The following is a 26,214-nucleotide window of genomic DNA, read 5'->3' as shown; positions in this document are numbered from 1 at the left end:
CATGTAGATATACTACAACTCATTTATCCATTCTGTCGAAGGCTATTTTGATTGTTTATGGGTTTTGTTTGTGTTTGCTATTACAGAAATTGCTGTAATTATTCTTATACATAGTGACAAGTATATTTGTCAGTTCTGTAGTACCACATTATTTTCCAAAGTCTTCAAAACAATTCACACTGCCGTCAGCAACGTATAAGAATTCTTAATTCACATCTTGACCAATTAATAGGTATTGACGGACTTTGTTTAAATGTAAGATTCTATTTCTTCTTCGTCATAATTTGGGGTATTTGTCTTGCTTCTTAAATCATGAAGTTTTTAAAATTTACTCTAAAACCTTTTTTGTACTTAAATAAGACAGTCACATATTTCTTCTTTAATCTATTCATGTGGTAAATTACATTTTTAGACTTAATATTAACCCACTCTAGGATAAATCCAACTTGGTTTATGTATCTTTTTTTACAAACTGCTAAGACTTATTTGCTTATAATGGCTTAGTAATTTTACATCTATTGTAAGACTAGAATGAAATTCTCCCTTCTGGTGCTATTCTCGACCAGTCCAGGAACCAATTAAACTAGTTTCACAGATTGACTTTGAAATATTTTAGTTTTTTTATTCTTTCAAAGAGCTATTTAAAATTGAGAAGTCTTGTTCTTGAATGTTTGGTAGATATTGCCTATAAAACCATCTGGGCTTTGTCGTTTTGTAAAGATTAACTGTCAATTCTATTTGTTAAGTGTTTAGAGGATTATTCAGGTTTTCTATTTCTTCTTATGACAGTCGTATTGTTTTTCTAAGAATTTCCATGTTTTGCCTAAAAGTTTTCCTATGTCCTGGCCCAAGGTTATTCATAATATTCTGTTAATTCCTCCCTTATCTGTAATGTCCCATTTCAATTCTTAATTTTATGGTGTTTCCTTCTTACCTTCATTTTTTCTTAACTCTCATTTAAATTAAATAGCATTTAAGGCCATACATTTATCTTTACATTCTACTGTTGTGACAGCTTATACATTTTGATGTCATATTTTCATTGTAATACAGTTGCAAGTAAATTTCCATTATGATCTTGTTTTTGACCCATAAGTTATTTAAAAATCACACTTCCCAATTCCCAGTTGATCTTTTTGTTATGGATTTCTAACAACTGCACTGTGATAGCATGTATTCTATAAAATTACTTTTTGAAATTTGTTTAGACTTCCTTTATGGCCTATGCATGGTCAGTTTTCATATTCTTTAATTGTTAGGTGTAGATTCTATATGTCTGTTAAATTAAGTTCATTAATTATGTTGTTGTCTAAATATTTACTGATGTTTTTATCTTGTTTTGTTTTTTCCTTTAAATAAAATAGAGTCTCACCCAGGCTGGTCTCAAACTCTTGGCCTCAAGTGATCCTCCTGCTGTGGCCTCCCAGAGTGCCAGGATTATAAGCTTGAGCCACTGTGCCAGCCCCTTTGTTTCTTTAAACATTTTATACAAATTTGTACTCTGTAACTGGCCTTTGCGGCTAAAATCTGATGCTTCTTCTAGTGGCTTCTGTGTGTGTGTGTGTGTGTGTGTGTGTGTGTGTGTGTAATGAATTCATATTTGATCAAACTTAACCTGTGGAAATCCTGGGGCCCATACTGGATTGCTCCCCTTCAGCAAGGTTTGACATTTGGCTCTTGCTGGAATCAGATGCACCTCTGTCGTAAGAACACTTAGCCTTATACAACTGTCAGAATTCCTGTGCTGGTGTCTGCAATTACCACCTGCCCTCTCCTTAGGCTTCATCCTTTGCCAGCAACTCTGGCTCACATATTTGCTTATAACTCACAATTCAGATTTTTGCCACTGGAGTTTTTTAGTTGATTGCTCTTTTTTTTTTTTCTGGACTCCAGCGATTTCTTTTAATGTCTTGAAAGTCCAGTTGCATTTAAGAAATATGTTTATCATAATTTGTTCAGTAGTATTGTTGTGGAAAGACCATTTGGAATATCCAATCTGCCAGAAGTAGAAGTCCATAATTCAGGTTTGACACTTTACAAAGCTAAATTTCCTTTGTGTATTTTTCTGTTTTTCCTTTAGATCTAACACTAATTTACAGAAAATGAAAATCATTTAGATAAAAAAGAAAAACTAATGACTAAAAAGGAACAGCAAGGTAGCAGATAAGTTATCTCTTACCCGCAGATAAGCTATCAATTCCTCACACTGCATCAGTCCCCCCCTTGAAATAGTCATGTTCTTGGAGTGACCTGGGGACCTGCTGTAGAGAAACAGTGCTCGTCGAATTGCTCCCTTTTGCTTGAGTTTATCCAAAAGAAGTTCCACCTGGAAATCTATGTAAACCAAAGGATTTATAACCAACATATTCTTTATGGACACCTATCTATCCTACTCTAGAGTTTTCATGTAAACAGAGATCTTTATTCCTTAAGAAGTAAATTGCTTCTAACTAATTTAAAATGTCATTACATTGTAATGAGACTACAACATATTAATTCTGAAAACTATTTAATAATAATTAAATAATTAATCAAATTTTCCCTAAAGTAATGTCATAAATAATCCCCCCAAAAATGATAGTAGTAAGCCAATTATCAGACAGGAGAAATGCTATCTTTTAATTTAAGCTGAGAGGAGGAAATCCAGAGGATGAAACATGTGAATTAAGACTTCCACCATAAATTCAAGTAGCAAGAGTCTTGCTGATTTTGATTAAGAAGTATTGCTCAATAATACCATCATATTAAACACTATGATGAATGAACAGTTTGCCCCACTTGAAACTCCTGCTTCCAGGGAAGCTATCATATCAAATTGTCAGATGAATATGCCTTCAGGAAGCAAGTGATCAAACAGTTAAATACATCAAGAATCATTGTAAAACAAGGATGTAGCAATTAAGATTAGTGCCTTGTAAGATTCAGTTCTTTAAATAGTTTCTTAAGAGAGTGCAAATCTTTAAAACCAGAATTCACGTTGCAAGTTTCTCTAAAAGTTGACCTTTATTTCAAATTTGGGTGAATACCCGGGGTTATTTTGCTTCATGTTCTGTTCTACTAGGCCATATTGACCTCCATGCTGTTTCTCAACCACTGAGCACATTTTCTGCTTCAGGCCTGCTGAAACTGCCAGTTCCTCTGTGTCAAACAGTCCTCCACACATCCCACAGCTCCCTCATTTCCTTCAGGTCTCTACTGACAAGTTTTCTCCTAGGGAGACCTTGCTTGGCTGCTCTATGTAAACTTTCACACACAAACACACACCCAACAGTTTCAGTTTCTTCTCTGTTTTATTATTATTCCTTACCACTTGCCAGTAACATATTGACAAACCCTGGCAATAATTATTTAACACTCCTATCTTGCTCTCAGGACCACATCACCCATTTTAGGAAAAGAAGAGTAGAGTTTACGGTATGAATTAAATTGTACGATCAAAACTTTTTCTCCTCCTTCTCACTATTTCTAAACCACCTCTACTTCTGAGATTGCTTGGGGCTGCTCAAAGACATAAAATACAGACTTCTCAGCAGATCATCTACTTATAAACAGTAATATTCATATTTCCCCAGAGTTCATTATCTCACATTCGTAACTGCTTAACCTTCTAAAGGTCATGTTTACCATTCCGTGGGCCATTTAGCTCATAACGTCCATAAATAAGTGTATTATTTTTGAATTAGCTTAAGAGTTACCAAAGAATATAATTATGTTGAAATCTTAAATGTCTTTAAGCATAAACATTCAAATAAAAAATTATAATAACAATTCAAGTAACTATTTGAATATCTTAAAATTTTTTTAAGTGCTGTGTATGCAGTATCATTAAAATAATATGATTTTTCATAGAACACTTACTAAGTTTCCTGGGAAGTACTCCTTTGCCATCTGCCTTTAAGCAGAACCTAACATTAAAACTGGAAAAATAAAAAACATACATAAATCCTATAATCCAGTTTAGACATATTTTTTATTATCATCCACATCTCATATTTCTAATACATAGTTTGTACTGTGAAGCCTTACATCTTTCTTCATGTCTTAATATTATTCTAAAAACATGAAACTATATATACTAACCTAACTCATCCTTCAGTAATTTAAGCACATTTCCTTTCATGATACCTTGATGAGAAAAAGAAAAAGAATGTTCTAACTTCCTCTCAAGCTTATAGAACCTACTGATAAATCTAAATGAGGGAAATGACAGTTCAGATTTTTTTTTTTTTTTTTTTGAGACAGAGTCTCACTCTGTTGTCCAGGCTAGAGTGCAGTGGCACGATCTCGGCTCACTGCAACCTCTGCCTCCTGGATTCAAGCAATTCTCCTGCCTCAGCCTCCCGAGTAGCTGGGATTACAGGCATGCACCACCACACCCGGCTAATTTTTATATTTTTAGTAGAGACGGTGTTTTACCACATTGGCCAGGCTAGTCTCAAACTCCTGACCTCAGGTGATTCACCCGCCTCGGTCTCCCAAAGTGCTGGGATTACAGGGAGCCACTGTGCCTAGCCAACAGTTCAGATTTTAAAAACTTGTCTCATTGATAAAATGACCCCCCAAAGCTTTCTTTAATTAGCAACCTCCTTTACAGCAGTGTTCTTCACAATTTATTTGCAGGTTTTGAAATCAGTTTAATGGGTTGTATTCAGCATCTTTAGAAAAATTTTTTAATAAATAAATAAAACTGATTTAGGTATCAAAGGTAAACATGATTTTCTGAAATGCTTGATTTAATTACTTTTATGTGTTTATAATGCAAAATGTGTTTCTTACTATATGTCATACCCAAAAATCATACGATGTTACTGCTCTAGTTAGTACATTTGAAACCTTTGAATTACTAACATAATTAGAAGCAGCTTATTGGCAACTTCACAGAGGTATGCAGGGTAGAAAAGCAGTAAAACTTACAGCAAAATCTTGAAAACAACTTCACGGCCAATCAATAAAAATGAAGACCAAATATTACTGAATTTTTTAATGTAATCCAATTAAATGAAAATTTCAAAATTTTAATAACTATAACAATAATTCAAAAATATTCAAAAACAAATTCAGGAAAAATATCTTTAATTGGCTCTTTTGAAGTAAAACTTTTCTGGGTACCAATCATTTTCTCCTTGATCATAAGTTCTCTGCAGCTCTTCTGTGTAAGTAAGGAACATGAATAGTGTTTCCCAAAATGGGAACTCATGAATGACTACTCATGGTGATTTTGGTGGTATACGGGTCAAGATTTTTCATTAGTTTTATATTTACATTGATATGTATGAGAAAGATACTGGTTTCTACATTTTGCTTTTAAATATTGTGAAGTAAAGCATGAGACAACTTAAAAAATATCTATAATGAAAATAGAGCAAAAATTACTGAAGTAGCATACAAATGACAAAGATGAGAGAAAGAATGGAGTAGAGAAGAATTCAGATATTTAACTTATGAAAAAATATTATATTTTTCTTTGGAAACTAGTAAAGGAATAAGCAGAAAATTAATATATTCGAGCAAAATAATTTTTTTCATACAGCTGTTCACAGATATTAAATCTGAAAAACAAGGTATCTTTTAAAAATTTAAGTGTTCATGGGCCTGTTTGGAATTACATATAAATGAACTGAGATCTTATTAGCTTTTCTTTCTTTTTGAAAATATTCATTGACCATGCATAATTCTTTAAAAATTAATTTCATACTAATTTATAGAGTCTCTTTACAGCCTTTAGATATCTTTTTTGGAGCACTATTTCTATAATCCAATTTATAACATGAAAATAGAGTATAAGGCCAGGTGCAATGGCTCATGCCTATAAATCCTAGCACTTTAGGAGGCTGAGGCAGGATGACTGCTTGAGCATAGCAGTGTTCGAGACCAACCTGAGCAATATAGGGAGACCCCATCTCTACAAAAAATTTAAAAAATTAGCCGGGTATGGTGCCACATGCCTGTAGTCCCAGCTACTAGAGAGGCCAAGGTGGAAGGATCACTTAGGCCTGGGAGGTCAAGGCTGCAGTGAGCCATGGTTGTGCCACTACACACCAGCCTGGGCAACAGAGGCAGACCTTGCTTCAAATAAAAAAGAACAGAAAAAACAGTACACTCACAGAAACTGTTTTAGCAATATTTCAGCCCTACCACCTTCATTTTCAATTGTTCTTACAATGCCTGAACAATAATCACAATAATAACTATTATTAAACAAATACCCTTACCAGGAAACTTTGAGAGCTGTTCCAGGCAGTGAGCAGGTTTTATTGTCTTGATTTAAAATGCTAGGGTACACTTCAAGACCAGCATTTACAGTGATAACTGGTCTGGCCCTAGCAGGGGGGAAAAAGAAGATAAAGAAAAAAATTATTTAAAAAGTTAGGTTGATTGAAATATTTTTGGTCATATTCACTACATATATAGTACAATGTCTACTAAAAGCATTGTTTGTAATAGTAAAAGGAACAGGAACAACATAACCGTAGGTGATCAACTGTCTCAGTTGCCCAGAACTCTCCTAATTTTAGCACAGAAACTCCTGCATCCTGGGAAATCGCTCAGTTCCAGGCAAAGTGGGACAATGGCTGGCCTATATTAATTCAGTCACTAAAGCAGAATGGCTAAATAAGTTGTGAGATATCTACCAAATTCACTACACTACCACGGAGAAAATGAGTGGGATGACCTCTAAGACAAAACCAACATATAGTTTTAGTGGGAGAGAAAAAAAACCCCAAAAAGTACAAAGGATGTCTACTGATATACATACATACATACATAATATGATTTTTTAATGCATAGAATATTTCTAATAGAAGAAACAAATAAAGTATTAGCTGGTATGAGGTAAAACATTTTTTTATATACCCTTCTTATACTGTTTGCATTTTTACCACATACATTATATAATTAACAGCAATTTTAAAAACTAAAAACAATAAATTAAAATAAATACAGTTTTCCTGAGTTCAGATACACAGGTTTAAATCCTATACAAAAATACAGCTGGCTCAAGTCAATGTGCCTGTCTCAAAACGATAAATCTCTGAAATCTGTTAAGTAATGTATAGTTACAATTAAATTGACCCATCACAAACTCTGCTACACAACACTAATGTTAGTGTTCCTGCCATGTATAAACTCAGATCATAGATATGTAAACATCTTAACTACTTGGGATGCCAACTGATATTCTAAGTCATGAGGAATTGATGAAATACAGAGAATAACTAGGGATACATAAGAAATTGGGAAATAGAAACATATAAATTCATACATATTGCTCTAATAAAATATTCATTTGGGGTTTCATTACATACTGACCTTGTGGTCAGAGAATACCAAGACATAAGCATGAGGTTAATTTCCTGTTTCTTATAGGAAAATGTAAACCCAGACAATTTTTAGAGAGATTAAAACTACAGGAGAATACCTTTGAACATAATTTAAAAGACAAAGAAGGGGCGGGCACAGTGGCTCACACCTGTAATTCCAGCACTTTGGGAGGCTGAGATGGGTGGATCACTTGAGCCCAGGAGCTCAAGACCAGCCCAGACAACATGGCAATACCCTGTCTCTACCAAAAATACATAAAATTAGCCAGGTGTGGTGGCACATGCCTGTAGTCCCAGCTACTCAGGAGGCTGAGGCATGAGAATCACTAGCACCTGGGAGGCAATGGTTGCAATGAGCCAAGATTGCACCACTGCACTCCAGACTGGGCAAAAAATAAACAAATAAATAAAAGACAGAAGTTCTAGTGTTCAATAGCACCGTAGATTGACTATAGTTAACAATAATTTATTGTACATTTCAAAATAGCCGGCTGGGCACAGTGGCTCATGACAGTAATCCCAGCACTTTGGGAGACTGACGCGGGTGGATCACTTCAGGCCAGGAGTTCAGGAACAGCTTGGCCAACATGGCAAAACCCTGTCTCTATTAAAAATACAAAAATTAGCCGGTGTGGTGGCATGTGCCTGTAACCCCAGCTACTTGGGAGGCTGAGACATGAGAACTGCTTGAACCCAGGGGGCAGAGGTTCCAGGCAACCAAGATGGTCCCATTGCACTGAAACTCGTCTCCAAAGAAAATAAAAAATCAAAATAGCTAAAAGAGAGGCTAGAAGAGAGGATTCTGAATGTTCCCAACACAAATAAATGATAAATGTTTGAGATGATGAATATCCTAATTACTCTGATTTGATCATTACATTGTATGAATGTATCAAAATATCACATGTACCCCATAAATATGTACAATTATTACGTATCAATAAAAATAATACTATTTGCCTGCAGCAAATCATGAATAGAAAGAACAAATTTTATCATTATTTCAAGAAAATTAAACTAAAATTCAAACACTGACACTTAATTTAAAAATGTTCAAATAATTCAGAATATTCCTATACTACAGGATACAGAAAATGCTCACCTGTATAAGATAGCTCGATCTACACCAAAAGCTCCTACAATTAAGTCTTAAGAAAGAGTGGAAAAACATGTTAATAATGATAATGGTTTTTAAAATGTATATACTATTCTATAAAATTTTCAATGAACATAAAAAGGCTTGAACAAATTCTCAAAACTATTCATTAAAAGGTTGTAAGATATCATATAAAAGGCTAAAATATATAAAAACAGTAAACAAACTACCACCAGTGGAAAATGCTTATCATAAAGTAGACTTTCATCTAGGTGGATATAAATCTTTTAAATGAATATTTAGTAAAAAGTAGCAACGATAAGCATACACCTGCCAAACATACATACTGCCAAAGGAAAAAGCTTTAAAGATGCCTGTGGATTTTACAATCTTATTATAAAATTTCTTTTCTATTTCCTATATATAATATGTGTGTATACATATATATATATGTATACACACACATATATAGTGTATAAAATACGATAGCAGATAGCACTCAAATCAGCAAGAATGAAAAGCATTAGTTTTCATATGCCACTGGTTCAACTGGTTAACGATTCAGAAAAAGTCAAATGAGAGCTCTATCTCACAGTATACCCAAGCTAAATTTGAGGAAGTCTTTTCTAAACAGAAAAGCACATGAAAAAAAAACATAGAAACAGAGAGATTTAATTACATAAAAGTTTAAAACTTTATGCTCAAAATGCAAATGTGACAAACTAGAAAATACATACAAGAGTTAAGAAGTTAATATTCGCAACATTTAAGACACGGTGAAAGTTTAAAAAAAATGAATGAATGAAAGAAAAGCAAAATATGATCCCAGTAGCAAAGAAGAAAAAAAAAGACACAAAAAGGAAATTCACAGAAGTAAATATATATATATATATATATATACACACAAATAAAAATGATTATTTTTACTAATAATCTAACGTATAATTAAGAATCAACCTCATAACTATACATTAGATTATTAATAAAAATAATCATTTTTATTTATGTATAGTTAAGAATCAACCTCATGGCCAGGCGTTGTGGCTCATGCCTGTAATCCCAGCACTTTGGGAGGCTGAGGCAGGCGGATCACGAAGTCAGGAGTTCGAGATCAGCCTGACCAAGACCAGCCTGATCAACATGGTTAAACCCCATCTCTACTAAAAATACAAAAATAAGCCATGCGTGGTGGTGCCTGCCTGTAATCCCAGCTACTCAGGAGGCTGAGGCAGGAGAATCGGTTGAACCCGGGTGGTGAAGTTTGCAGTGAGCTGAGATCACACCACTGCACTTCAGCCTGGGTGACAGAGCGAGACTTCGTCTCAAAAAAAAAAGAATCAAACTCATGCCTTATTTCTAGAATCACAAACTGTTAGTTAAAATACACTGTCCACCTGTTATACAGTTAAAAATTATTTTAAAAGAGGCACAAGTGTGGGAAAACAATGACTTATTTACTGCTGGTGAGTGCTTTAACAAGTTGATAAAAACCTTCCTGTGGAGGGAGTGGGATGGTAATTTGACCATGTGTATTAACAACCTTAAAAAAAGAAGTGCATACACTTGACACAGTGATTCTTGAATTTTGTCCTAATGACATAATCAGAGATATACAAAAGAATTATAAAGAAAGATAAAAATGCCACAAAATAGGGTAAATAAGATATGATACAGCTATTTGTCACAAAGGGAAACAGAAAACTCATGTTTTAGAAAAATAATAATGTTTCTGAAACATTGAATAAAACACACTATGAATAGCATATAAAAGCATGTTTTCCTTTTTAAAAAATGTGTGACTGCATAGGAAAAACATTGAAAAGATATGCTTTGCTGTATTTTCTAAAAGTTCGATAATAAATATATTGCATTTATAACAAAAAAACTCTAAAATAATACTAATTTATGAGAATCAACTTCATGTCTTATTTCTGGAAACAGACCAACATACTTTTATATTGAGCTTATATTAAGTGTTTCAACACAAAGGTCATCTAAATTTTCTACACTGTATTTCATTTAAAGAAAAGATCTATTTTGATCCTAGATCCATTTATAATGCTCCAAAGTGTATAAGAACCAGAAGAAGGTCTTGCTTGCTCTATTGGACCCATGCAGTGGGCAACCTTGGGCAAACTGCCTTTCTCAGTCTCTTTTAACATTCAGAAATGGTATGATAATGAGCTACAAAAATGAGCTTATATTAACTCATGTATTAATGGGAGAATTAAATAAAATAATATACTTTAAAAAAAAATCACAATGAAGGCTGGGTGCAGTGATTCACGCCTGTATTCCCAACACTTTGGGAGGCCACGGCAGGTGGATCGCTTGAGCTCATGAGTTCAAGACCAGCCTGGGCAACATGGCAAAAACCATTCTTTACAAACCATGCAAAAATTAGCCAGGCGTGGTGGTGTGTGCCTGTAGTCCCAGCTACTCAGGAGGCTGCGGTGGGAGGATGGCTTGAGCCCAGGAGATGGAGGCTGCAATGAGCCAAGATTGTGCCACTGTACTCCAGCCTGGGCAATAGAGCCATACCTTGTCTTAAAAAAAAAAAAATCACAACTATTAGTCAAGTACATAAATTCTACATAATTAAAAAAATAAAAAAGATAGCTAATATTAAAACAGCTTAGAATGAGCATTTAGCTTTTGTTTACAGCTTCTGTAATACTCTTCTCATTTCATTAAAGACTACAGGAGAAGCTCAGAGTATACTGTACACTCCCAGGAAAGAGAGCTGACTTTTCTTCGGATCCCCTTAGGTGATGGGAATGATGCCTTGAATATCTTAGAGGTTTGATCAACACATGAAATACTGAATTGCAATAATTTATAATATAAATCAAGAACAGTAACTAATACTATTTGCTATTAGGACTGAAAAATCTAAGGGCTCTATGTGTTGATAAGAAAGCACCTGGATATCCATTTTTGTCTATATCTGTGGCTCCTTTCATTGAATAGCCAAAGCTTGGTGGCATGCTTCTAGCAGCCCACTGCCCTTCAAGGATTTGAGATGGGACTGCGTTCAAGCCTGTTGATCTTCCATTGAAGATATAAACAATTCCTTTTTTATCTTCACCCCCATATGGAGCAGCAATTGCAATATCTGTGGGGAAAAAAAGAGGAGGGGGAAGGAGAATGACAGAAGTAAGGAGGAGGAAAAGAAAGGGAAGAATGAGGAAGGAACGAGAGAAGGGGGGAGGAGGGCAAGGATGAAGAGAAGAAAGTTTCAGTACTTGTAATTATTTGTACAGATCTTAATATTTATTGAACCCATTTATCATGATAAACACTAATTCAAAGTTCAGTAGGGTACTCTTTATCCACAAGCAATAATCTAATTCAAGGAAACTCACACAAAACTGTACAGAAAAGACATTAATTTAGAACAAGATAATCTGGCTCTGACCTTAAACAAATCACTTAAACTTTCTGGACCACAAATGCTTCCTCCTTAAAACTAAGAGGTAGGGGATGGAGGAGGACACATCAAAAGATTCATCTAAAGTTTATTTTCACTCTCAAAATTCTAGTTAATTTATTTATGGATGGTATTGATTTTTCTGAACAGAAGCCAATCTGCTCAGAAATTCGTAAGTTGTGATTTCATCTTGATCTTGCTCAACTTAAACTGAAAGATCAATGAATAACACTTTAAATCTTTAAAAAACCCCAAACATCAAATTATCTTTTCTACCTCTAAAATATATTACCAATCTGACCACTTCTCTCTCTGCTGCTGCCACCCTAGACAAGTCATTGCCATATTTTGCACTTAAACAGCCTTTTTTTCTTTTCTTTTCTTTTTTATTTTTGTTTGTTTGTTTGAGATGGAGTCTCGCTCTGTCCCCCAGGCTGGAGTGCAGTGGCGCAATCTCAGCTCACTGCAAGCTCTGCCTCCAGGGTTCACACCATTCTCCTGCCTCAGCTTCCCGAGTAGCTGGGACTACAGGCACCCGCCACCATGCCCGGCTAATTTTTTTTTTTTTTTTTTTTTTTTTTTTTTTTTTTTTTTTTTTTTTTTTAGCAGAGACGGGGTTTCACTGTGTTAGCCAGGATGGTCTCGATCTCCTGACCTTGTGATCTGCCCACCTTGGCCTCCCAAAGTGCTGGGATTACTGGTGTGAGCCACCACACCCGGCCTTAAACAGCCTTTTAAGTGGCCTCCCACTTCTACTCTTGCCTGTAACTTTCTCTTCAAAAGGGCCAAACATTCACCATATCATGTCACATCCATCCCCTTGTTAAAATCCTTCAGTTAGTTCCCAAAGCATTTAGAGTAAGTTCTAAACCCTACCTGGTATTTCCATTGTTTACCATGCAAATCTAATTCCTCTCCCCATCCCCACCCCCACGCCATCCAGTTTTTTACCCGTATTTATTCTTCCCAGCAATCCTGGCCTTTTTTTCTGTTTCTTAAACACACCAAGCTAGTTTCCAACTATGGACTTATATTTGCTGTTCTCTCTGCCTTAACAGCTTTTGCTCCAGAACTTTTACAACTCTATTCATTTGTCCAAATGATAGATCAATGTCGTTCTGTCATTAGATCAGATGTCATTCTGTCAGCAAGCTATTATTCCCTAGCCACGCTATGCAGCAGTGCGCCACCCCTCTCGGCCCCCTACTTTCTCTATCACCCTCTCTATCCCGAAACTCTATTATATTACCTTGCCTTCTAAAAAATCCACCATCTTTATCACCATCTAGATTTCCCCATTGTTCACTTATTCTATGACTACACAAAGTAAGTAAGCTATAGAACATAAGCTTCATGAGACCAAGGACATTTCGTATCTTGCCTATCACAGACCCTAAGTACCAGCCATAACAAATTGCCTCAACTTCCTTAATGTACACGAGCTGTCTCACAGCTCCTTAATAAGCCATGCCTCATTGTCTCATGGCTCCCCTGAAACATCAACGATACCTTGATCACTCATCCTTTACATGAGACCATTAAGCCTGGGATCTCAAACACTGTGATGATCACATTGAGGTGCTTTTTTTTTTTTTTTTTAAACATATATGCTGCCCCCATTGGATGCTGAGTTTCTTAAAGACATGAGTAGATTTTGATTTATGCTCATTTTCACCACCTAGAAGAGTGCCTGGCCTGCAGTAAACACCAACTAAGAATTTGTTATCCTTAAAAATGGGTACCTAAGTTATGTAAAAGTATTCTTTTTATCCTTTTTTAAGCCTTAAAGGTAAATTGGCTGGGTGGGGTGGCTTACGCCTGTATTCCCAGCACTTTCGGAGGCCAAGGCAGGTGGGTCACAAGGTCAAGAGGTGGAGACCATCCTGGCCAACATGGTGAAACTCCATCTCTACTAAAAATACAAAAATTAGCCAGGTGTGGTGGTGGGTGCCTGTATTCCCAGCTACTCAGGAGGCTGAGGCAGGGGAATTGCTTGAACCCGGGAGGCGGAGGTTGCAGTGAGCCGAGATCGTGCCACTGCACTCCAGCCTGGCGACAGAGCAAGACTCAGTCTAAAAAAAAAAAAACAAAACAAACAAAACAAACAAACAAAAAAACAAAGATAAGCATAACTTCTCTACTGACATATGCATTAATAAAGCATTTATTAAAACAGGCTGGCCACGGTAACTCATGCTTGTAATCCTATCACCTTTGGAGGCCGAGGCAGGCAGATTGCTTAAGCCCAGGAGTTTGAGACCAGCTTTGGCAACATGGCAAAGCCCCATCTCTACAAAAAATACAAAAATCAGCCATGCATGGAGGCACACATTGGTAGTCCCAGCTACTTGGGAGGGTGAGGTAGGAGAATTGCTTGAGCCTGAGAAGTCGAGTCTGCAGTGAGCTGTGATCGTACCACTGCACTCCAGCCTGGGTGACAGAGCAAGACCCTGTCTCAATAAATAATAAATAAAGTATTCGTTAAAATATAATTTTCCAACAAAAAATGGCTCCAACGTTGAGTGATTGTTTAATAAAAATTATCTGTAACTTTCCTAAACCCTTCATTATTTTTATACACGTTGATCATCTTCTCTCTTCGCTATCATCTGTCGAGTCTGGAAAATCCTACACATTCATGCAATCGATTTCTTCCTTTGATCATTTTAGACGCTCTTTCCTGTTTTTCTTTTTTTCCTCTGCTTTTTCTGGAAGAGTACTGGTAAAAACTGCACATAATTCCTTAGGGCTATATAAAATTTTGGAACATAACTTTATTGTTTTGTTTTCAATATCCCTCCTGATGATGCCTAGGGTGGGGGTAGATGGAAAGAGAGGAATATAGGAATACAGGAACAATGACACTTAATGTCTTCATGTATGAACAACAACAAAAGATCTAACATAATTAATAGAACCTATATATGTACATATATACTAAATACTATACATAAATACAGCTCAGATAATTTTTCACTAAAGACATTATCATTCACAATCTACTATTTGGTGCAGTAAGACCCAAAGAGAAATCTTGGGAGACCACAATCATCCTCTATGGATGATTTTATCTATATTTTACCCCTTTGTAAAATAATTGTGAAACTTCACATTTTTTTAAGCTGTTGTCTATATTTGTTGTACTGACAGACAACACATTATAACAGAAACTTAGAAAGCTGGAAGAGATGTTGGCTAGATCATAGTAATGAGAAAACTTTCTTTAAAGTAACTGGAATAACATCAAGACAAGGTAACAGCAAATGTGACCAGGCTTCCCAGAAAACCTGGGAGACAGAGGCCCAGCTACACAGCAAAAAATTCATTAACTTTATTTATGATGGAACCTCAAACTTAGCCCTGCATTTCCTATGTAGTTTTTGTTATGATTAAGTAATGATTTGGTCTGTTATATAGTGTTCTTTTCACATTTTATTATGAACTTCATACCATAGCTCCATTTGATTTATGCTAAGTTCTCTTTGTGGTAAAAATCTTTAAGCCTCTATTTTAGGTAGCAAATGTACCTCTGGGTAGATGTTCTCTACCACTGAAACTTCTCCGGTTGGCCAGTCACAGTGGCTCACATCTGTAACTCCAGCACTTCGCACAGCCAAGGCAGGAGGATCACTGGAGCTTAGGAGTTAGAGACCAGCCTGGGTAACATGGCAAGACCTCAGCTCTACTAAAAATAAAAAAAACTAGCTGGGCTAGGTGGTGGGAGCCTGTAGTCCCAGCTACTCAGGAGGCTGAAGTGGGAGGATCTCTTGACCCCGGGAGGTCGAGGCTGCAGTGATCCATGATTGCACCACTGCATTCTAGCCTGGGTGACAGAGACCCTGCCTTAAAAAAAAAAAAAAAAAAAAAAAAAGAAAGAAAGAAAAAGAAACATCTAGGGTTAATCTTCCAGATGATGCTTCCAGTAAATGATAGCACCTACCCACAAGACAGGTGTGAAATCTTCAGGGCAAACAACATTTACCTTTCCACTACTATTTGAGATATACAACAAGTCATCTGTATTTTTAAAGTTTTCTTCTTAATGTATACCTTTCCTTTAGGTTTTAAGGGGGCATAGGCTTACTATACTGTTGATTACACAAACTAGTTAAACTATCCATTCTGTGATCTCTAGAAAGGTTTTTAATACATTTTTAAAAAATCTTGGTAATTTGTAAGCTATATTTCATGTTTCTGAAAAGAGTTCTAAAGTAAAAGCTAACTTTGCTTTTTAAAGATATCGACAACTATTAAAATGGTGCTATTACAAAAGAATAGGCTTATACTTTTAATATGCCACCATGAAGGGAGATATAACATCCCTTAGAACGTTTTGGACAGCTACAACAAAGTTATGGCTTTAAAAATATTAATGGCAAATCATACCTTTGAGGTATGCATTAGTCAGCATTGCCTTGACAATGTGCCTGGAAGCATTTTTTTTTTTAACACTTGTAGCCAAATGAACAGAAGAGGGCACTGCTGCTAAGCAGGATGCAGAAACACATAAAGCCACCAGCTAGCAGTAGGCACCAGGGGAATGAAGGTTCCTTTCAGAAAGTAATCATTCTGACCTTCTAATTTGAGGCTGAGTGAATAACAACTCATGAGAGTCCGTTTTTGAAATCTTTGCTCTGATTTTTAAAGAAAAATAGAAACCCGTCTTTAAACTTGGTGTGTTACTCACTGACACACAATCCACCTTTCTAGGAAGAAGATTTGCTTGTGTAGACTCCTACAGATGGAGTTACAGGACTTTTCCAGGTGGACACAGATAATCAGGGACCTGCAGCTGCTAAACTTTGATCTTACCATTGAACCCATCCTGGTCCAGATCTCCCAAAGGAGCTATGGCACTGCCAAACCGTGCAAAGACCTCAAACCCATTCAGCTTTGTCGTCTGGAAGTCTCCTGAAGCTCTCTGTAGAGACACTGAGACCTGCCCCACCTCTTGGAGTTTGCCATCAGAGCCACGATCCATGAAGAGAGGTGCTCCAATAAACACATCTGCATAACTAAAAGAACAGAATCTTCTCACCAAAGCAAGATCAAATTTCATCTCTTAGTAGGCATTTTCTTTCTTACTACAACTCACTTTTCCTCTTTCTGCATCTCTCATACCCACAGTGAAACACAAACTGATTACCAGAGCACTCATTTCAAATTCAAACCTTCCTTTAATTCTTTTAAGAAACTGTGAGTTAATTCATAAAATTACTTTATTTGTTCATGTTATAAAAGCTACTGAAAAAAACAGAATAAACATAGAGGTTTTCTAGAATTCATGATTAAGGTTGCTTCAAATTGTTTCCTTAAACAGAAAGATTAGCAGAAAAGGAATACAAAAACAGAAGAAAAAAATGTTTAGTTTGAGTAGAGTATTCGTAAATATGAGAAGATAACTTTCTGGAAACATTTTTTTTAAACTTACTCATCTCCATTAATGTCAGTGGCAGCTACAGAAAATCCGAAATATGCAGCCATCTGGATAAAAAGATGAAAATGAAATGTTTATATTTCATCCAATTAGTTTAGACAATTAACATTTGTAATATATGTACCAAATAGAAAGGGTAATTTTTTTCTCTGCATATAGTGCTTCAATCTAAATGTCTTGTCTTTTGTTTATTCTACCAACACAATGACAATCAGGTAATGAGGCTTGTTGTTTTCCTAGATCATGGACACAATATATTACATGTATATCATTCCAGCGTTGTTGATATATGACATTTAAGTCTAAGGACTATCAATTCTCCTTCCCAGGCCTACCCTATTATCTCCCTTTCTCTCCACTTCCCAAAACATACCAGACACAAGCACACTAACAAAGATATATAGTCACAGACAAAGGTTGTGATTGAACCCAACAAGTTTTATATGGATGCCTATGTCATGAGGATAATAGATAATAATTATTAATAATAGATAATAATTGGCTCCCCTATGTGAAACTTACTACTATTGTTTAAAAATTACTGTTTGGAAAGATACGGAAAGGAGCTCATTTTTGTGTCATATCTCTATCGATTACTTGCCACATGATTTTGCTTTTGAATCACACAGTACAAATGTGTTTGGGTTTATTACGAGCTTATAATGCACAGGGAGCAGAAATGTCCTTTTCCCTACCACAGGAGACCACAGGCTCTCATAGGGTGAGCAGCTTAGCTGTAAATAAATGTGAAAAAGGAAAGCTCTAAAGAGAGCTGAAAGTGCAAAACAAAACTAAAAGAGATGACAGATTAAATATAAAGTAAGGTGAAAAATGAGTCAACAAACCAAAAAAGGAAAGTTAGCAATGCTTCTCAAATTTGATTGGCTCAGATATCAAGAGAGAATGATAAGGGAGATTCCTGCATTATCTATTTTGGGTTGATACAGTGTAATTGGGAAAATGAAAGGTGTATTCTGTATTAAATAACAAGATCAGAGCTTGTGAAATAAAATATACTATGTTTGGGGTACAAGGTTGATGTGCCGACTATGTAACAGAATGATATTCATGGGCCTTAGTCACCTACGGTGTTTGGCTTGGAAGTGTAAAGAAAGGATGGCATTTACTGAGACATATTTTGTCCTGGGCACTATGATTCAAATGTTTTCTTTTGATTCTTACAACTGTCCCATGAGGAAGTTGCCAGCATCCCTGTTTTTATAAATAAGAAACAGATTTTCAGCAGCAAATACCTTATCCAATGCAATAACAGATTGAGCATGGAAAACCCAGGTTTGTCCTCATCTAAAAGCCATGTTTCCCACTCCTCTCTAGCCACTCCCACTTCCCAATAGTGGAAGGAGGAATAAAGCAAGTATCACTGAGTACATACAGTAGGATCCAGACTCATACATGGTCACCAGACAGGAGAAGCTGCTTGAGCTGGAGAAGTCAAAACTGAACAAAGGGACCACCCCTGCAGCAACTCTAACTGCCTGTCAACTGCAGGGCCCTCCAGGTTGCGCATCAATCCTGACTGCCACACAAATGGGAAGAGGTTTCTGGGAACCATGAGTCCACTCAGTCAGCCTATCAATACTATCCCAAAGCCCAACAATCTCAACTGAATAAAAAGCCTTGAATCCCAGATCTGCAAACTTTGAGAAAGATTTTTCTCTACCTACTGTTTAAATGTTTATTCATCATTACCAACTTATGGCATAATTCTTTGAGACATACAACAGAGAATATTATAAAATGCCTGTACTCACAGAGAAATGCCTAATACTTGAAAAGTACTAGCATTTTTTTAGCTGAGAAATATCTTATTTCATGTAAGTACAAATGAAGTTTGCTTGTAATATCTATAGTACACACATCTGTGCCATGCTTTCTGTTTCATCTAATAAAATTATAAGGCATAGATTATCCTTAAAAAAGAATTCAATGTTACCAGTAAAGAAAAAGGAAGTCTTTGTGGTTTTGTATGTATGTGATTTTGCATTTCCTAAAAAAAAAAAAGGCAGACAAAAACAAGCCAAAATATCCAAATTACTTGGGTTAAAACAAAGATGAAATATTTAAAGCCCATCTTATATCTAGAATATTGAATATTATGGAATCATTAAACCATTCTGATACTGCCAGGGAAAGTTTTAAGACATTAGAAACTCTGATGATAAAATACTGAGTGAAAAAGGCAAGACAAAATGAAAAATACAGAATAAACCAATTTTTGTTTATATACTACACACACACACACACACACACACGCACACACACACTCTCAAAAGAGAAATGATAATAGTTTGACCAAAATGATAAGAGTTGGATGAATTATCTATTTGATGAGATTATAGTTCACTTTTACAGTTTTACTTCGCAAATTTTCTCCGATGAGTACATACTGCTTTTATAGTGGGAGAGGGCGATCGTATTTTGGAAGCATACCTGCTCGCCAGTAAAATTGTATAAGGAGGACATGTTCTTCCCATCATAAATATAAACCTGTGAAGGAAAAACAGAAGTATGTGAACTCTAGTAAAATAGAAGATAACTTAGAGATTTTTTTAAAAATACCTTTTAACTGTCCTACCATTCCCAAAGTCCTTGCTGCTCTTGGAACTCCTGAAACAAAGTCTGAAACAAACAAACAAACAAATTATTCATTTTTTAGGACAACACTGGAAGTTGCAGACCAGAAGTGACTATGTCAGCAAGCTTTAAGTTTTACTACTTCAGTTCAAAACAAACAATCGATTTAGAAAAATTGGTACTCCATAATAAATAGCCCAGCATTTTTAAACTATAAAATCAAAATTTACAAAATATAAATTCTTGAGGGCTCTCAAACATATGCAAATAAGCCCTCAAGTCATTTGTAATATTGTTAAACAAGAATAGACAAGATAAAGTAACCTAAGAATGAAGAAAAACTACATTTAGTTTAGTAGTACAGTAATGAAAAATAATACAGAGCAAACTGAAGTGGGGTAGAAGTGGCTGTGGCACAAAAATGTGATCAAAATCAGGTAAAGACTGTGATTCCTAAATGGAGCTCTGAAGGAAGATGGATGGACAATGAGAGGATGGGATAATAACCGTACAGAGATGGCCCAGAAGGTAACAAAGGATGCCTAAAGAAAGAAGACACTAATTCTTTCTCTCAGAGGAATGAATTTGCTGAAGACAAGGAGGAAAATGCTAAATAAATCACTAACAGTGTTGGGGGCTAAAAAGAAGCAGAAAGGAAAGGCACTGAAGCCAAGTGTAGCTGTCTCAATTTAGCAGCCACTAGAGGAAGTTTAGCACAGACCTAGCCTGGACTCTCACCAGTGTGCTAACATCTTCCTCATTTCTTCTGTTATATTCCATAACGATGGCTTAAAATTGCTTAAAATTTTCTTTTCTTTTCTTTTCTTTTTGAGACAGGGTCTCGGCTCTGTCACCCAGGCTGGAGTGCAGTGGCACAATCACAGCTCACCGCAGCCTCAACCTCCCTGGGCTCTGCAGATCCTCCCACCTCAGCCTCCCGAGAAGTTGGACACTGGTGTGCATCACCGCGCCCAGCTAATTTTTGTGTTGTTTCTAGAGGCAGGGTTTTGCCATGTTGTCCAGACTGTTCTTGAACTCCAGGGCTTAAGGGATCCACCCGCCTCGGCCTCCCAGAGTGCCGAGATTACAGGCTTGAGCCACAGCACCCAGCCACTCAAACTGCTTAAAATTTTCAATGCCACATGTTTCAAATGCTTAATCTAATTTTTTTAAAGATTAGATATAGTTCAAGTACTTCATACCATCTATGCCATCACCATTGAAATCTCCGACAGCCACAGAGTAACCTAAACAGGAAACCAAAGGGGAGAACCATCAGGACAAGGAAGTTATCTTCAGCAGGCTTGCTGAGTAAACATTCCTTGAAAATATTTTCAAGAAACTCCTTTAATTATGTGATATTTTGTCCCCTAGTCATAACAGATTCATATGTATATGACACATGAATTTTAAATGAAACAAGTTAAATACTCAAATATGCTATTTTTGTTACAAAACTACAATTGTCTTATTAACTTTACAAAGGAGTCTGTTAAAAACGGCAAATTTACAACTCATCAAAAAGAAAGATAAATTCTCTCAATCAGCAAGTACTATTTCTGTCATATATTACTTGTTTTAATATATCAGAAAGAAATTTAAAGAGAGAACACATGTTAGTAAGTCCTAAAGACCAAAACTTTTATTTAACATCATGAATAAAACTTCAGGAGTTAGACTGCCTCCATCTGAATCTCTGAACAGCAAGTTACAAGCGAGTGACTTTGGGCAAGTTATTTTGCGTCTCAGTGCCTCAGTGTTTTCACCTACAAAATGAGAATAATACAGTATGCTTGACTTGTGAGGATTAAATGAGCAAATACAAACCAAGTCACCTTGAACAATGCCCAGAACACAGTAAGCATAGCTTAAAGGCTAGCTATTATTATTATCACTGCACAAATAATCACTCTTTTCAATTTCAATTACTGAAATGTAACATAACCAAAGTACTCATTAACAATTTGAAATTGTATATTCTGTATGTTTCAAAAAATCCGAATCTATTTCACATAAAATATTTTTCTACTTAAAAGACCACATGCAGATATAAGACAAACATACCACAATTCCAAAAATGAGTAAATTTTGGTTTTACCTACCCAAATAACTGTCATCGAAAATAGCTTGTGCAGTCCGAGTTGCTAATTGGTTATTATACTTGATGCTGTAAACATTGGGGTCATATTTAGATACGATTTCTGCCACTTGATCCGAAATAAGCTGACCTAAAAAAAGGTGTATATATAAAATAAATAACCTTCGAACGGGAACTTTATGATACAGATAATGTATGGTACCTGCATGAAGGAAAACAATATTAGATATTAGTACTTCTAATTATTAGCCTTACATAACTCTCCTTGATCATACTCAATTTGAAAATGGGTATTCTTAACTTAAAATTATTTCTGTTTAAGCCAGTACTTAAAAGCAGTCTCTGCTAATAAAAATTTAAGAAAACAGGATTTGTCTTAAATCACTAGAAAGCAATGTTAAATATATGGAATAATGAAATCAAAGGCTATTACCCAACTAATCCATTAAAACGTGAAAAATTTACTGAAACAATACTGTTACCTTTATAATCAGAATAATTGGTTCAATTGATTTTTTTAACTAGTAATTTAAACATCTTTAGGAAACAACCTGAATGGATGAGTTCACCTTCGTTCACAACCTTGTTATTAAGCAGACAAGAAATCTAGATGACTACACAAAAATCAGCCTGCCCTCCATGCCAAGAAAGGATAGCTGGTTTATCAAATGTTGTCTCCACAATATGGACACAATAATCTCTTATCATTTCTGCTGTTTTAGAAAGAAATGTGTAACAGCTAACATTTTCAGGCCTGTTCCCATCTGTTCAGTCACAGAGATTGAATCTACAGGACAGAAACACTTTCTCTGTCTGGGTCACTACTTTGTCATCAGGGCTTAAGTGGTACCAAGAACATATGAAATTCAATAAACATTTCCTGAATTGAAGAACAGAGGAAAATTCATTATTTCTTCTGAATAAAACATTATTCTTTTCTCCAATCTAACAACGACAATTCTGAGATCCATGAAAAAAATTCATTCTAATGTACTTATCCAGGGTGACATCTGCTGATTTTAATCTTATTAAAACAAAATACTATCTGCCAATTCACTGAGTCTGCTAGCTATATAATTACAGACAACTTGTAATAAAATTCTAATAAATATAATATTAATAGTACCTCTCTGTCCTAATTTATTACTGTGTCCTCATTATTACATATTCCTATTTATTATTATTCCTATTTATGCAATACTCATGGCATTAAAAAAAAAGTTCATACATTTTCACAGCTGTATCTCGTAAAAAGACAGAGTTAGCAAGTAGTCCTGAGAATCACAAAATTTAGCTTCCTTGACAGTTTTGGTTCCCAGGCATGCTCATCAGATACTTCCTTCCCCTCCACTGAATGACATAATCAGCAATAAAGAAGAAAAATAAATCCATATTTCTATATCTAACTAGAAAGTATTAATATCCCCTATTTTCTCATATGTACTTTAGAACTGCTATTTTTGTTTTACAACAGTAAAACTCAATTATAATTTTTCTAAATCATTTTATTTCCCAGTAGATGTATAATGCACAGAAATTCCAATTTTTCAGCTTTGCTATGTCTCACATTCTGATCCCTGTCTGTGATGCCTGAATTTTCTATTTTTTATTCTATTTTTTTATTCCCTCCTTTGCCTTCCCTTTCAATATTTCACTTATTCCTAGTTTTCATTCCTTCTTATTCTCCTTCCATCCTGTCATCCTCCAGCAAATCTCTTTCTTTAGCTTCCCTCTCCACAAGGCAAAAGCAAGCAAGAGTTTTCCTACAAAGAAGAAAGTCAGGAAAGCATAGTGTAGAAAACAGAGTAAAATTTGAAACTTTCAAATCAATCCAGTCAAAGGTTTTCTAATTCTTCCAAACACTGACAATGCTTGAATATCAGAATGCTAATACAAAATAGTTCACCTCATAAATGGCACATTTTAGCAGAAACTAAACATGTCAATATATTAATGAGATAAATAATTGTGTATCTCTTAATGATACATAAAGAAAGCAAATAAAGTTTTAGTTATCTATTTTCAAACTGTCAACAATAATCTGTTGTACATATGTTCAAATGGTAATTTAATTAGGCCTCCCAGAATGACTGAATATAACATAATAATGTATCTTTATATCAATGCCAGTTTAATATTTTTTAAAAACCTATTAAGATCCTCTAATTTTATTTCATATATGTTTTTTGAGAGAGAGTGTCGCTCTGCTACCCAGACTGGAGTACAGTGGTATGATCTAGGCTCACTACAACTTCCTTCTCCTGGGTTCAAGTGATTCTCCTGCCTCAACCTCCCGAGTAGCTGGGATGACAGGCCCACACCACCATGCCCAGCTTCAATTTTTAAGAAGTCCTCAAACACTTAGAGATCATTCTCAATATCGGTAATAAGAAAATAATGACTTAAATATCCTAATGAGCAACTTCAAAATACTTTCAAAACCTTCAACTTTTAGAATGCCACAGTCGGCCTATACAGATCGGTTTCGCACACTGCCTAATGACTATGTCATGGCCCCTAGAGTACAGACATGGAGAAGTATATATCACACACAATAAAAATAAATTATATAATTACTTTTAAAATATATTTAACATAAAAGTATGTATTTACTTTTTAAATATTCAGTTTATTTTCTTCTAGGAATATACACTATTTAATATATATTATACATATTCTTTTAAAAAACACTGTGTAAAACGGAGTGTTTATATACTTTAATTGTATTTCCATTTCTTTCTTTAAAATAATTTGTAAAATGTCATAGGCATACAATTAGCCAGGTGAATCAGTGACACATAGTCACTAATTGCAATTTAAAAAATATTAACCTACCTTGCCAATAAAAGCTACCAGGACCACCAAGAAGTACTCTGTCAGCCTAGATGAAATCACACAACAAAAAGATACATATTTAAAGAACAAATATCTCTCAAAATAGAAATCAATGAAAAACATAAGATATATATGTATATGTATATATGACTGAACAATACAGTATTATATCTTTATATCATTACCAGGTTAATTATATTTTTTAAAATTTAATAAGATACTTTTTTTTTTTTTGTACAGACAAGGTCTTCCCTTACCCAGGCTGGTCTCAAACTCCTGGCTTTAAGCAATCTTCCCAGCTCAGCCTCTCAAAGTGCTGAGATTTATATCTATCTGTCTGTCTGTCTATCTATCTGTCTGTCTGTCTATCTATCTAATATATATTAAAGCAAACAAAATCATAAATCTCAAATTCATCTAACTCAGTTTCAGTGGTTTTCACTGTGTCTTTTCTAAAATAAAATTTAAAAGAAATGTTATAACATATTCATTCAATATATGAAAATATACACTTTTGTGGATCTTGGCTGCTTCACATATTTGAAATGAGGCACTAATGCAAAGTATTATCAGGTTACAATTTTTTAAAGTCATTTATTAATTTTGTATATTTGTGACTATATACAGCAAATTTTCTTTCTATAATCATTGAAGAATTTTCTGCTAAAGGAAATATTTTTAGTGTCTCAGATCTAAACAGAAGTGAAGTTGAGAATAAAAGTTTCAGGGTGTATTATACATATACAAATTATGCTTGCCTAGCATTTCTTATATTTAACTAACTAAAAGTTTCTAATTCTAGGTATATTGTGTTTGAGCACAACATTTTGGAAATCTCTTCTTGCTGGAGGTAAGACAAATTTTTTTTTCCCCTCCAAATGTACATATAGACCTTCCAAGCTTTCAATAGACAATCTTTTGCCTTGGCTACATAAAAGACACTTCTAAGTCATCTGCCCTAAAAAGACACCCTTTTCTCAGAAATGTGTTTAAGAAAGTGAACACCTAATTTAGCAATGACTTTCACAGTATGAGAGCACTTCTGGGGTTATGGTTGTATAGGCATAAATACAGAAAAGATGGACATTGTATATTTTAAAAATATATAATACCTATTTGGGAATGTATCATACAAGTTTAAACCTAATATTTATTAATATACTTTATCTCTCTTTGGCTTACTTACATTCTGAATTTTGAGTAATATAGTATGAAATTTAGAGTATTAAAAACAAATTACCTAGTAAGAAGAGTTAACTATAATTATCAGTACCTAGTCTAGAAAAAAAATTAATAAAATACAAATACAGATAAAATAAAATTAAAAAAAAAAAATTGAGACTGGGTCTTGCTCTGTTGCCCAGGCTGGAATGCAGTGGCATGAACATGGCTCAATGCAGC

At 35.0% G+C, this 26,214-nt stretch overlaps 1 protein-coding gene across 2 annotated transcripts in view; it reads right to left on the bottom strand.

Annotated features, from left to right (window-relative positions):
• The window catches only part of ITGAV (integrin subunit alpha V), a 91,960-nt gene that overhangs the window by 22,542 nt on the left and 43,204 nt on the right, over window positions 1-26,214 (bottom strand). For both annotated transcript variants that reach the window (XM_030803397.1, XM_030803398.1), the window contains 12 exons: window positions 24,814-24,859; window positions 21,983-22,108; window positions 21,083-21,127; window positions 19,882-19,925; window positions 19,737-19,793; window positions 17,280-17,332; window positions 16,661-16,863; window positions 11,342-11,533; window positions 8,425-8,470; window positions 6,213-6,320; window positions 3,859-3,917; window positions 2,180-2,334 (listed from right to left, as the gene is read on the bottom strand). In XM_030803397.1, the coding sequence (XP_030659257.1) occupies window positions 2,180-2,334; window positions 3,859-3,917; window positions 6,213-6,320; window positions 8,425-8,470; window positions 11,342-11,533; window positions 16,661-16,863; window positions 17,280-17,332; window positions 19,737-19,793; window positions 19,882-19,925; window positions 21,083-21,127; window positions 21,983-22,108; window positions 24,814-24,859 (1,134 nt within the window). The remainder of the gene's footprint in view (window positions 1-2,179; window positions 2,335-3,858; window positions 3,918-6,212; window positions 6,321-8,424; window positions 8,471-11,341; window positions 11,534-16,660; window positions 16,864-17,279; window positions 17,333-19,736; window positions 19,794-19,881; window positions 19,926-21,082; window positions 21,128-21,982; window positions 22,109-24,813; window positions 24,860-26,214) is intronic.

This window comes from Nomascus leucogenys, chromosome 22a, assembly GCF_006542625.1.
Source record: "Nomascus leucogenys isolate Asia chromosome 22a, Asia_NLE_v1, whole genome shotgun sequence".
Classification (NCBI taxonomy): Eukaryota; Metazoa; Chordata; class Mammalia; order Primates; family Hylobatidae; genus Nomascus; species Nomascus leucogenys.
The sequence above is the reverse complement of the archived record's forward strand: the minus strand, read 5'-3'. Positions and strand labels throughout refer to the sequence as shown.